The following is an 11,389-nucleotide window of genomic DNA, read 5'->3' as shown; positions in this document are numbered from 1 at the left end:
ACATATGGATAGTGCGCATGTGCTGTGACAAGAAGTGAAAAGGACACGAGTGAAGAAGACTACTTACTTCATCCTGAAGACCACCTAAACGACCACCAGAGGACACTGCACATGCTTAGAGTAGTTCCAAGATGTCGTAATTGATATTGTGAAATAGTTGTGCAATCTAATGAATATGCAACACATACGTTGTAAACCTAATGAATATGTACGTGACCAAATTGTATAAAGGTAGTGGAGTTCGAAGCAGTTGTTGAAACCAGCTTTGGGTGCGAACCCTCGGTTTCTCAGCGCTGAAATAAAAGCACCGCATATAACTACGTCCATGGTTATGTGTTTTGTTTGCTAACATGACCACAAGCCAGGCACAGAAAATCAACTCTCAATATATTTGGAAATCCCACCGAAAGTCTGCTTTCTGTTATGTTAACCACTGGATAGTCACCATCCTTCCCTGGCTTTGAGGAGAACAGTTGAAGTGGCCTTCAACTCAATCAAACTACAAGGCTCTGTTACAGAGAGACTGCTATGGAAGAGATGAATTCCAGCTGGATGTTGATGTTCACATTATTCCCACACCTTAAACATTTAAAAATACACAAGACACTTAAGCTTTAAGCAGCGTGCTAAAATACAAAGACCAAAGCTTTTCCTTTATTAAGACTCCAAAAAATACAGTGTGTTAATTCTGCCCAGCCCTGCTTTTGCTGAAACAGGTGAAGTTACAGCTCACTTCACATGTCCTTGCCCATTATTTCCTATTGCACATTCAGCTCCCATCTCATTAGTCTGATGTGTTGTTTCCAGCAGAAATTCCCTCCCTTTAGAGTGAGCCTCATGTGTTTAAACAAGAGGGACTCCCACAAGCACCCATCTCATCTCTCTCCTTTCTTTCTATTAGGGTGATTGATCTCCACAATTCCTGTAGTTCCATAATCATGGGTACAAGATGTAGGACTTTTTCCTGTTTTTAACACCACCAGCTCATTTCAGAAGGTTACAAAAAATAAAATCACACCTTATTGTATGCAACAGACTGATAAAAAGGCCATGTATCAGCATAACAGGCCATGTATAACTCTTAGTTCTGCTTGTGGATGAAGTTACGCAAAGCCTCCTAGTGGTAAACACCTGGAAAGCAAGAACACCCCAGCATGCTATGAAGAGATAACCCAGCTCCTGGCAGCTCCTCGCTTGCGGAAGCACTGCTTTCCCTTGTGTCAGCAGCTCCTATGAACAGGTCCAATCCATCCAGGCAAACAGGACACAAACCTTTTACGTCTCAGCTGTGGTACAACTTGAAGAAAAGCACACAAGTTTCAGTCTGCATAGGTGGAGAATAAAATGCAACAAAGTGGACAGTACAGAACTGTAGGAAGGTCCCTCGGGCGTGTCCTTGTTCAGTCATTTCATTTGATAGAATTGCATCTGTGACACACCAGTATTCAAGATTGTGGGCCCAGGAAGAGGCTACAGAAGCCTTCCAAATTTCAGAGGCATGAGGCAGAGGGACTTCTACACATCCAGGAACAACTGAATGAAGCACACATTAAAAAAAAAGAAAATACAAGAACTTCCTCTGACTTAGTCTGTGTTACCAAATATACTTAATAGCAAGATGGCTGCAAATCAGCATTCTGTCCATTGCCTCATAGAGGCCAGAAGAGCATTCTCAACTGCGTTTCCAGTTCTCCTTTTCATCAGCACCTGAATGAGTGTGTAGGGAATCCTAGGGGGGAAAAAAAATGAAAAAGAAAAACAAACACAACTAAGACTTCTTGTGTGCCCACTTCCCCTTCAGTCCTTACTGCAAGGGGAGGATCAAAGAACCCCAACCCTCCCTTTCACCCCCAGGGCCAGGCAGTGTGATACCATCCAAACGCTACAGCGGATGTTTTGCCATCAAGAACTGCCCCACCACATTCCCTCTTTGCAGTTTCAAGTCTCCTAACATTGCAAGTTTTTGCTTCTGAAGCAAGACCATTCAAAAGGAAGGATCTCAGCACAAACAACTCTCATCCTGGCTGCACAAGGCAGTCTTTGCTAGCATGAGATTTTTCTTTACCTGGGTTAGAAGTTGATGTCGTCTCAGCTGTTTATAGAACTGCAACACAGAAGGATCAGCTCTCACTACTTTTGGGTCAAAATCCAGAACACGGAGACCTGCAAGGCTGCGGGCTCGGGAAAGGGCTACATAAGCCTGCCCACTTTCAAAGACACGAGACAGGGAGATTTCCACGCAATCTAAAGACATGCCCTGTCGAAGACACAGAAAAGCTTGTTAAAAAACAAAGAACACCACATTGTATGCACATTAACCTGTCAACCTGTTGTTTTCACTCCCAGTAATAACTGGAGGAACAGCCAGGCTTAAGCAGACCATCTGAGCCAGAGTTTGGGTAGGCCTGGCCAGCCCTGTCTGCACCAAGACACATCCCAGGAGGCAACACTATTTACAACACGGACTGTTTTAAACAGTGGCATGGGAACAAACTCACAGGTCTTTTACTGAGAGATGTGTTTATCAAAGTGTATGGAGTCTTCTGGAAAGGTATTACTTAGTTTGACAAAAATACAACACACCTTTGCAGGAAAAGTTCGGCCCAAAGAGCACACTTGTGACTCCTGCACCTTCCTCACGTACACTGCAAACCTCAGGGTCACTAATGGTGATGCTGTCAGGGAAACACTGCGCTGATCACAGCAGTGAACAATGATACTTCATAGTCCAACAGCAAGCAGAGAGTTCGCAGCACCCTTACGGAAACTCTAGGCTAGCAATACTGCTATGGACAAGCATCACAAACAGGAAAAGAGGTGCTGCCTTCTCTACCGCTAAAGACACACACACACACCCCCTAGACCTCCCCCACAACAAAGGCCTTTCAGTTTTCCTCCCCGTTTTACCAGCAACACAAGCTGGTAAAACAAGGTTTATGATGGTGTAAAAGTCTGTAGGCAGCTGCAAAAGAACACTCACCTGACTCTTGTGAATGGAAATAGCCCATGCCAATTTTAAAGGCAACTGTTGACGACTCAGATGAACTCCTGATGGTCCTTTGAAGACCCATTTCTCCATTTTGATGACCTGTGTGACCCCGCATAGAAATCTAACCTTAGGCAGCCCTGTAGGAATGGGAGAAGGAGAGAAACGGGGATGTTTTCCTGACACTCAACAGCCAGGAAACCAGGAGCCTAAGAACAGTTTTTCCTCCCTCCTTTCCCATGTCAGTCTTTCGTGAATCTTAGAGTGCATTAAAAAAAAAAAATCCCACACTAAGAAAAAAAATTAAACCCACACACAGTAAATAGAACATCCTGAAATTACATCCAGACCTACTTAAGGAGGAGAATTAAACTCAGATAACTTATCCATTGAGATGCAGAGAAAAATACACATGGCAGGTAGCAGAACATGATTCTATGAGAAAAACAAGAAAACAAAAAACAACAACAACAAAAACTACACAGCCACCAAGATTTGCTTCAACAGAACAGACAGGAAATGCAAACAAGCATACATAGCTAAAGAATAAAGATAAGGAAACATGAGAAGCCCAACAGATAGGTACAGCTGATGCTGCATATGACACCACAGCTCATGACACCCCAAACCTCTCACTGCAGAGACGACCTCCTCCCTGCTTTCTTTTAAATTATCCTTATCAGGCAGTAGACAGTCGGTAATAAGTCGTTTTCATTTTTCTCCCCCTTCCTCAATAAAGGATCAAAAAGTTTACTTACCCTTCTCTTCACTTTCAAATCCTACAACAACTCCTCGTGCCCCGTTCACCAGCCCTTGAGATACATCCAGATTCTTAGCTAGCATCACCTACAGAGAAAAAGAACACTCCCTCAGCGCTCTGGCTTTCCAGCCCACTCAGCCACCTGCAGCTCAGCTTCCAGCCAGGACGCATAAGCACAGCAGGCTCGTGTGGCCACAGCCACATCTTGCAACTGCAGGATACAGCACCATCTCCAATTGGATCAAAACTGTTTAACAGCCTTTGCTTCCTAGGATTCCCAACTATAACATTCTGCAGCACTAAGCACTTCAGTTGCTTCTGTCCCAAGCTGTGAGCTCAGATTCAGGGAACAGATTCACCTTCCCCAAACACCAGCAAGCCTAGAACCTAGTGAACAACTTCCCAAGGCAAACAGTGCTGCTGCTAAGCACAGTCCTGCATCCTTTTCACTCTGACAGCCCTAGCTCACAGCAACCTGCCCAGTCCTGCAAATCTGGCAACCTGTGCTATACTCTTACAGGTCAGGAGGGCTGCTGTACGTGGAGCTGAGACTGCAGACAAGGACTGCCTGTGCTCTCTGCTACTTGGAAGCTTTAAACCTGATTTAAGGTGTGTGCCAAAGTCATAATGGTCACCACTGTCCACAAGACATGGACCTGCGCTCAAATCAAATAAATTCTCTATCTGGGTAAGATTCCGAGCTGAAAGGATACACAGACTAGGCTAGAATCTTCTGTTGGTCTGGCATAACCATTCCATACAGAATCTGCATTCTATAGATTAAGCTAATATACACATCTATCTGCTGTTCCTTCATTTTTTATGTCATTTGACCCACTGGTCTTTCACAAGTGTATGTGCACACACTCACCTGAGCTCCAAGCTTTAGCTCAACTCTACCACCCACAGGACACTGAGCATCAATTAACTTCACTAGCATTGGGTCACTGTCCAAAGCCTCAAAAGCGTGCACTTCTCCTGTTAAAGAAAGAAAGATGTGACAAACTGCAATCATCGAATTCATCATTCAGCAATTCATCTTTTAGTATCCATTCTGCTCTGTTAGTAAGACATCTTGTCACAAACCTTGTCACATCTAACAGCAGAAAGTTCACTATTGCCTCTCTTCCCAACGTACCTCCCAGAACATGAGAAGACTCAGAAATCAAAGGCCAGCAGTAAATAGGAACTGAGCAGTCACCATTATGAGCCTATGACTAGTTTCACCTGCTGCCAACACCAGTTCTCCAAAGAGGACTAAGGAAGATTCCCAGGGCCAGAAAGGGAGGCAGAAATGAAACAGCCCTTAATCCCAGGTGTGGCTCGATAGAGCACAGCCTTTCTGAGATGCTATGGAAAGAAGAAGCAGGGGTATGGAGACAATAATGATCCACCCTACCCCTCAACATGCAATGAGCTCACAATCTGTTACACACCAAGAAGTAACAGTGTAGATTTTTAGGTAAAAATGTGTGAAGTTTTGCCCCCAGGCAGCTCAACTACAACACACACAGCTTAGACTTGTACTGCTGTGCATGACACACCACCAATTCCTCCTGACACCCTATTGCATCCACTCAGAGCTCAGCCCCAAAGCCAGCAGCTTCCTCCAAGGAGTTCACCTGACAGCTGTTGCAAGCGTCTCTCGTTAGTTATTTCTACATCATCTTTATGGGTGCAGAGCCGCGTAGCCAGGATCCCATCGCGCTCAGACCTGTTAGTGGCAGTCTGCATCAGCAGTCTGGTAACCTCCTCTGTGCACCTTGTAACCGGGAAAAGAAGATTATTATTTAAAGCCATCAAGAACAGGTATTGAGCAGTGGTAACCTTCACACAGCTGGATCAGGCTGTGCAAGCCCCAGACCTCTGAAGCAATGGGCAGAGAAAGTGCAATGTCTGCCCCAGCCCTGCCCCGGCCACTGTCAGCTCAGGATCCATTGCATTCCTCAGCAGAAAATGCAAAGAGGGACTCCAGAAAGTGTCCTACCTTATCAGAGGAGCATATATAAAACCTGCTTACATTAACTAAAGCATTTATAGCTACTGCTCCCAGCCACACGTTCCTGATAGAGCACAGAGAAGTGACAAACTGGTCTTTCTTCTGGTCCATTAGTAGGGAGCAGGGATTACAAAGAGAGCAGAGTTTTTCCTCACCTGCCTAAACGGACTGCACTCAGGAGCGAGACAAAGGTCTTGTCAGTCTGTCTCCGCACTTCGGTCAGCTCCATGTTTATGTGGATGCATTTCCTCCAGCTTTTTGCCTGGCAAATCATTCTCTTGTTAAGAAAGGAAAGAAGCAGACTTGAAGGATAAGAATAAATTTCAGGTCAGTTTTGTACCTGGAAGCAGAACTTGGTTTCTTCATGAGCCTTGCAGACTGGGGGTAGTTGCAAGAAGTCCCCACAGATGATTAGCTGAATTCCTCCAAAAGGCTCATCTCGTTTTCTGACTGCCCTGAAAAGGAAGGAAGAGAAGCTCTGAATGCTCTCCAGGACCTGCACATAGTCAGGTCTCAGAAGTTACTTCTTAGTCTACCAGTATATCCAAACATACACCCCCTGCGGTAAAAGACTATTATCCTCAACTGAGTCAGAAGAACTCAAATAATTAAGCAATGCTATTATAACACATTTGTTTTGCTTTTGCCTACCTATCACAGCTATCCTTACTCATCTTGCTTCCTTGGTAGCTGCTACACTGCTTCTTTCTCCAACAAAGAATTGCTGAACACAGCATAGACAGCTCTACAGACAACACTTGGCTTGGGAGATGGAAAGAACAACCACAACAGCCGTGGCTGGGAAACGGGGACATGATCAAAACCTATTTCAAGATAAAGGCCTGCTGGCTATGAATTCATGCTTCCTTCGAGTCCTATCCCAATGGTTGCCTTGCACCCATTCACATAATCAGAGGAAGCAAACAACCTTGAAATTCAGGGAAAGTAATTTCTTTTAGGTGTTTGACACTCACCTCGCCACTGCCTCCAGCCTGTCGAAGAACTTGCCATCCACCATGGAGATCTCATCGATAATCAAGTGCTGGCAGGCCAGCCAGTGCTGGCGCACCCCAGGCCGCTCCGCCAGCTGAATACACTGTTCCAGCGGTGCCTTCCCAGAGCCGATCCCTGGCAGGGGAAGAAGAAAGTAAAACTTTGGGAAGGTCCTGACTCTGGGAAGGGAGTGAGAGCTGCCAGCCCTTTGCTGTTGGGCAGACCATTACCTGCAAAGGCATGGAGAGTGGTGCCACCGATGTGGCAAGCTGCCACTCCCGTGCTGGCTGTGGCGTAGGTGCTCTTTGGAGGGAGGGAGCCCACGATCCTCTTCAGCAGGAATGATTTCCCAGTCCCTTAACAGAGGGAGAAGAAGCAGGTCAGCAGTGAGCAGGGCCCGAGAACTCCACACCACGACAGCTGCCCCGGCCCCTCACCTGCACAACCGGTGAAGAAGATGCTCTTCCCGCTCCGCACGGCGCTCAGCACCGCCTCCTGCTCCGCCGAGAGCCTCGCCGGGGGCCGCCTCACCGAGCGGGGCACCTGCGGGGCGGGCAGCGGCGCTGTGACGGCAGGGCCGGTAACCGGGGCCGGTAACGGGAGCTGCCCCCCTCGCCCCGCGACTCACCTCGGCCGGGCGCTCTCCCTGCCCCTCGCCGCCGTGGAGGCGGCCGGGGGCGCGCAGCAGGTCGCGCTCCTGCAGCGGGCTGATGACAGAGAAGGCCGGCGGTGGACGGTCCAGCAGGCGGGGTCCGCGGGGGGCGGCCCGCGGCCCGGCGGCGACCTTGAGCCGCAGGAGGCGGAGGAAGCGGCGCAGCGCGTCCGGAGGGCAGTCGGAGAGCAGGACCTGGGCGCCGTCCGGCCCCACCCGCACCGCCGCCAGCCCGTCTCCCGCGAACCGCGTGAAGAGCCGCACAGCATCACCGACCAGCGCGAAGCTCAGCGCCGCCGCCGCCGCGCCGCTGCCGCCGACCACCCGCAGCACCGGCTGCCGCAACTCGTTGCGGCCCAGTAGCACCAGCGCACCCCGCATCACACGACGCCGCAGGCCCTGTCCCCCCGGCAGCGGCTGCTCCACGGCCACCGTGCAGCGCAGCTCCGCATCCTCCATCCCGCTGCCACCGCAGCTCACCGGCCATTCAAACCCGCCGCGTGCAGCCGCCGCCAATCAGCGCCAGGGGCTTTAACTCGGCGGCCAATGGAAGGTGGGAAAAGAATCTGGCCGAGGAAGGTCGGACGAAGCACCACCCGGGCCAATCAGCAGCCTCGTGGAGGACCACGTGAGGCGTTGCCAGGCTACGGGACGCCGCGTAGCCCGGCGGAGCCATGGCCGCCCGCAGCGGGAAGGAGCCGCCGAACGCGGTGCAGCTGAACCAGCTCATGTGCGAGCGGGTGCGGAAGGAGCTGCGGTGCCAGAAGCTGCACACAGAGTACGGCGTGAACCCGCTCCAACGCGGTGAGGCGGCGCGGCCGGCCCCACGGTCACGCAGAACCGGCGCGGAAGCCCCGAGGGCGGGACACGAATGGCACCGGGCAGCCGGGCGGAGGGAGGGCGTGGGGGAGACCAGAACGCCAGCAGGGGCCAGGGGGGCAGATCTGGGAGGAGCAAGCGGTAGGGTTTTCTTTTACCCAGCGAACCTGCCTGCACACTCAGAGACAGCATGGAGACAGCGCCAATTTGCCCAGCTTAGATGGTGCTTTGGTACGTGTGAGTAGGACCTGGAGCCTACAGATCCTGAGCAAACAACACAGAGCTAAGATGGGGCAGAGTGCTCCAACACTACACCATGTTTCCTCAGCCCCTGGGCTAATATCTACCTGCTACTGCAGTCGTAGAATATCATAAACTGTGGTGGCACAGATGGGTGACATGAATTAATTCTTTCAGGTCTAGTTTTTACAATGAAACAAAAACAAACCAGAGGAAAACAATTTGCTGAAGCTTCAGTCTCTGCAGGCCACCACCTGGGTGGGGTAGAACTTCGATGTGGTGAATGCAGGCACCATCCAGTAGAAGGGCCTTCAGCAACACCTAACCCCTTCTCTTTCTACAAAGCTGCTATTAGTCACTATTCTAACTGGTTTGGTCTCTTCACGTGTTGTTCTTCCTTTGCAACATCAGTGAAATAGCTGGGCCCAGACTGGGGAATAACCAAAAAGAACATATGCAATAATAGATATCCTATATCTGTCTGTGATGATAAATTCACATTAAAGTAATTCACCTCCATAATTTCTTTCCAGTTCACACAATTGCCAAGAAGCCCATGTCTTGGCATGATAATATAGAAGAGCCGGCAGATGGTAAGACATCTCTGAAGAGCTTGTGATAATTACATAAGAAAATGACTAATAAATAAAATTTTAAAGTTCCAATTAGTCTAAAGGGTTACGTACGTGGAAACACGCCTGTGACAATATAAGAAAGTTAAACTAATTTGTGATTTTTTTGTTAAACATAAGGTAGGGCTTTTTCTACTTTAAGGCCTCTTCCTGTTACTTTTCATTACTACTACAAGCTTGCATACAGACAATTACGCTTTTTTTGTTGCTACAATTCTATAAAATTCTGTTTGTGAATATAAACTTTAGGGGAAAACAATCAAAATCCAGAAACATGCTCTATACATACATGTTGCTTATCACTGCAGATTCTACACAGCCATTGCATACGGTAAATGCTGAAATAGCTGCTGTGTCTTGCTTTAGAGCACTAATAACAGAAACTCTTACAGCAATTGCTCCCTTATTTCTAACACACCGATTCCGTCTAAAAACCTTAATAGTTGGTTAAGGTGGGCCTGCTCTAGTCAGGTACTAAGTGGAAAGCAGGGGAACAAAATGGAACGGCAGCAGGTCTCAGGCAACTGAGAAAGATGACAGCTAATGTGGAGCACTGCTTGACACTACATGTGGTATAAGAAAAGATGCTGCAACAGAGTAGACAGGGATGGTAGAATTAACAGGACAGTATGGGCAGGCAAATCTTGAAACTTCATCAGGATAAATTTTAGTAGAAACGTCACCCTGCGTTCTCCTACAAGAGAAGCACAGCAGTTGCCTCCAACCTTGGCTTTCTTGCTATTGTTTGTACAGCATTAGGATGTCCCATTCTAACATACATCCACAGGTAACTACTTTTTACACATACTTTCCTTCATTTATATTTGTGTTTCTTAAACCAACAGCCAAGTTTCTGAGTGTTATTCATGATGCAGCACTGGAGCCAACAAAAAAGTATTCGGAGCCGCAAACTGAAAGCCAAGAAATTGGCTGGAACACGACACCTTTGGTGAGTAAAGTGCTTAAGGACTCAGCGCTTTGCAGATTCAGAGAGATTCAGCCCATCACACCGAAAGATATTCAAGCAAGAAAATAATTTATGGCAAACATGGAAAACAGGAATGACTAGGAATGAGCAGAGCTGTTCATAGACAACAAGTTTTCAAAATTTACACCTAGGAGGACTCTTCACAGTGGGAAACTTGAATGCAAAATATCTACGGCGAAAACAGACCCCAGACACATTGTCAAATAGGTAGTCATGGCTGTTTATTAAAGCATTCAGCCATGAGAAATAGCATAGTGAGCAATATGAAGCGGCATACCTAAGTACTGTGAAAAGAAATGTGCTGCTGTAAAGTATGTTTCAAACAAATGGCAAGCAGAACCATAAAATTAATAATCAGCAAAGTATACCCGAGGCAGAATACACCAGTGAGGATTCATTTGGGGAAGCGTGAATAAACAGGAGGAAAAGAAATCTTATGAACAAGCTGAGACATCAGCCATATCTGACAAAAACAAATAGCTGTGTTGATGACTGACTTTTCAGATTAGTGTTTTGAGAAAGGCAAATGAAGGCTTGATTAATTTTGGCCTGTTGCAAAGAAATCGAAGATAAATAAGAAAATAAGATATTCTTCTGCAACTTTCCATATTACACTTCAAATAAACTAGCTACTCATAACAAGGCTAGAGACACATCCCAGTGGGGTTTTACACTGTCAGACACAATTAGGGTGGCAGGAAAGAGGCAACTAAATTTGCATGTAGGGAACTGAGTTAAACTTAGAATCAGGACTCACGATGCTGTTTCATATTTCAAGTTTTCCTTTTTCACCAGGTTCTACTGTAAGAAAGCAGTGAACAGTATATTCTCAAATAAACGGTACCCTACTCATTTGTCATCTGGGCATTTCTCATCAGCAAGAATACCGTGCACCACTCTTCTCAGGAGGGACTACTACTCCTAATTCTAGTAAAAGCACATGACTGTTCATCACTTTTCTTTCCCAGATTCAGATGGACCGTACTGATTGCAGACTCTTCTTCCCACGTCGGAAAACCGAGGTCACTAAACTAAATTGCAGCTATGGGAAACGGGGAGGAACAGTCTGAGAACCTGCAGTAGTAGAGTGGCAAAGCCACACAGCTTAGAAGAAGCTAACGACAACTGTTGGGCCTTGCTTGTTACTGGGTGAATCTGGTAGATTTCTGACAAGAGATGGTATCTGGAAAAAGGAAGAGAGAATCTCAGTCTGTCCAGATTTGCAGCCTGACAATAGCCACAGAAATAAACCTATTGATAAGATTGCTGCATTTGTCTCACTGCTGCTTCCAAACCCACCTATATGAATAGTCTAAAAAA

The 11,389-nt window shown here is 47.3% G+C and overlaps 2 protein-coding genes across 3 annotated transcripts; one reads left to right on the top strand and one right to left on the bottom strand.

Moving 5' to 3' along the window:
- Nucleotides 1–613: 613 nt before the first annotated feature.
- On the bottom strand, nt 614–8,003 carry PIF1 (PIF1 5'-to-3' DNA helicase). Of its 2 annotated transcripts, XM_065842344.2 has the most exons (12): nt 7,367–7,998; nt 7,176–7,281; nt 6,969–7,094; nt 6,720–6,873; nt 6,086–6,200; nt 5,901–6,007; nt 5,369–5,508; nt 4,618–4,724; nt 3,745–3,832; nt 2,981–3,126; nt 2,066–2,257; nt 614–1,729 (listed from the first exon to the last, which is right to left on the bottom strand). In XM_065842344.2, the coding sequence occupies exons 1-12, from the start codon at nt 7,847–7,849 to the stop codon at nt 1,673–1,675; spliced, it is 1,821 nt and encodes a 606-aa protein (XP_065698416.2). In that variant the 5' UTR covers nt 7,850–7,998; the 3' UTR covers nt 614–1,672. The 2 variants fall into 2 exon arrangements, with proteins under 2 accessions (XP_065698416.2, XP_071666053.1); XM_071809952.1 differs by lacking the exon at nt 614–1,729 and having other exon boundaries at nt 2,076–2,257; nt 2,981–3,088; nt 7,367–8,003.
- Nucleotides 8,004–8,025: 22 nt separating this feature from the next.
- CFAP144 (cilia and flagella associated protein 144) lies at nt 8,026–11,330 on the top strand. Its single transcript, XM_065842507.2, has 4 exons — nt 8,026–8,194; nt 8,983–9,042; nt 9,927–10,030; nt 11,038–11,330. Exons 1-4 carry the CDS (start codon nt 8,065–8,067, stop codon nt 11,137–11,139), a joined length of 396 nt encoding a protein of 131 aa, XP_065698579.1. The 5' UTR covers nt 8,026–8,064; the 3' UTR covers nt 11,140–11,330.
- Nucleotides 11,331–11,389: the final 59 nt, after the last annotated feature.

Source organism: Patagioenas fasciata, chromosome 6 (assembly GCF_037038585.1).
Source record: "Patagioenas fasciata isolate bPatFas1 chromosome 6, bPatFas1.hap1, whole genome shotgun sequence".
In the NCBI taxonomy this organism is placed as follows: Eukaryota; Metazoa; Chordata; class Aves; order Columbiformes; family Columbidae; genus Patagioenas; species Patagioenas fasciata.
Note: the sequence above shows the minus strand (reverse complement) of the source record. Positions and strands in the feature narration are given on the sequence as shown.

Bases quoted from the DNA above. Each gene is read 5' to 3' on its own strand.
- CFAP144 (XM_065842507.2), top strand. From the start codon at position 8,065: ATGGCCGCCCGCAGCGGGAAGGAGCCGCCGAACGCGGTGCAGCTGAAC. The intron at 8,195-8,982 runs GTGAGGCGGCGC...ATTTCTTTCCAG, and splicing joins CGTGAACCCGCTCCAACGCG to TTCACACAATTGCCAAGAAG. The intron at 9,043-9,926 runs GTAAGACATCTC...TTAAACCAACAG, and splicing joins TATAGAAGAGCCGGCAGATG to CCAAGTTTCTGAGTGTTATT.
- PIF1 (XM_065842344.2), bottom strand. From the start codon at position 7,849: ATGGAGGATGCGGAGCTGCGCTGCACGGTGGCCGTGGAGCAGCCGCTG. The intron at 7,282-7,366 runs GTGAGTCGCGGG...CCCGCCCCGCAG, and splicing joins AGGGAGAGCGCCCGGCCGAG to GTGCCCCGCTCGGTGAGGCG. The intron at 3,833-4,617 runs GTGAGTGTGTGC...TTTTCTCTGTAG, and splicing joins AGCTAAAGCTTGGAGCTCAG to GTGATGCTAGCTAAGAATCT.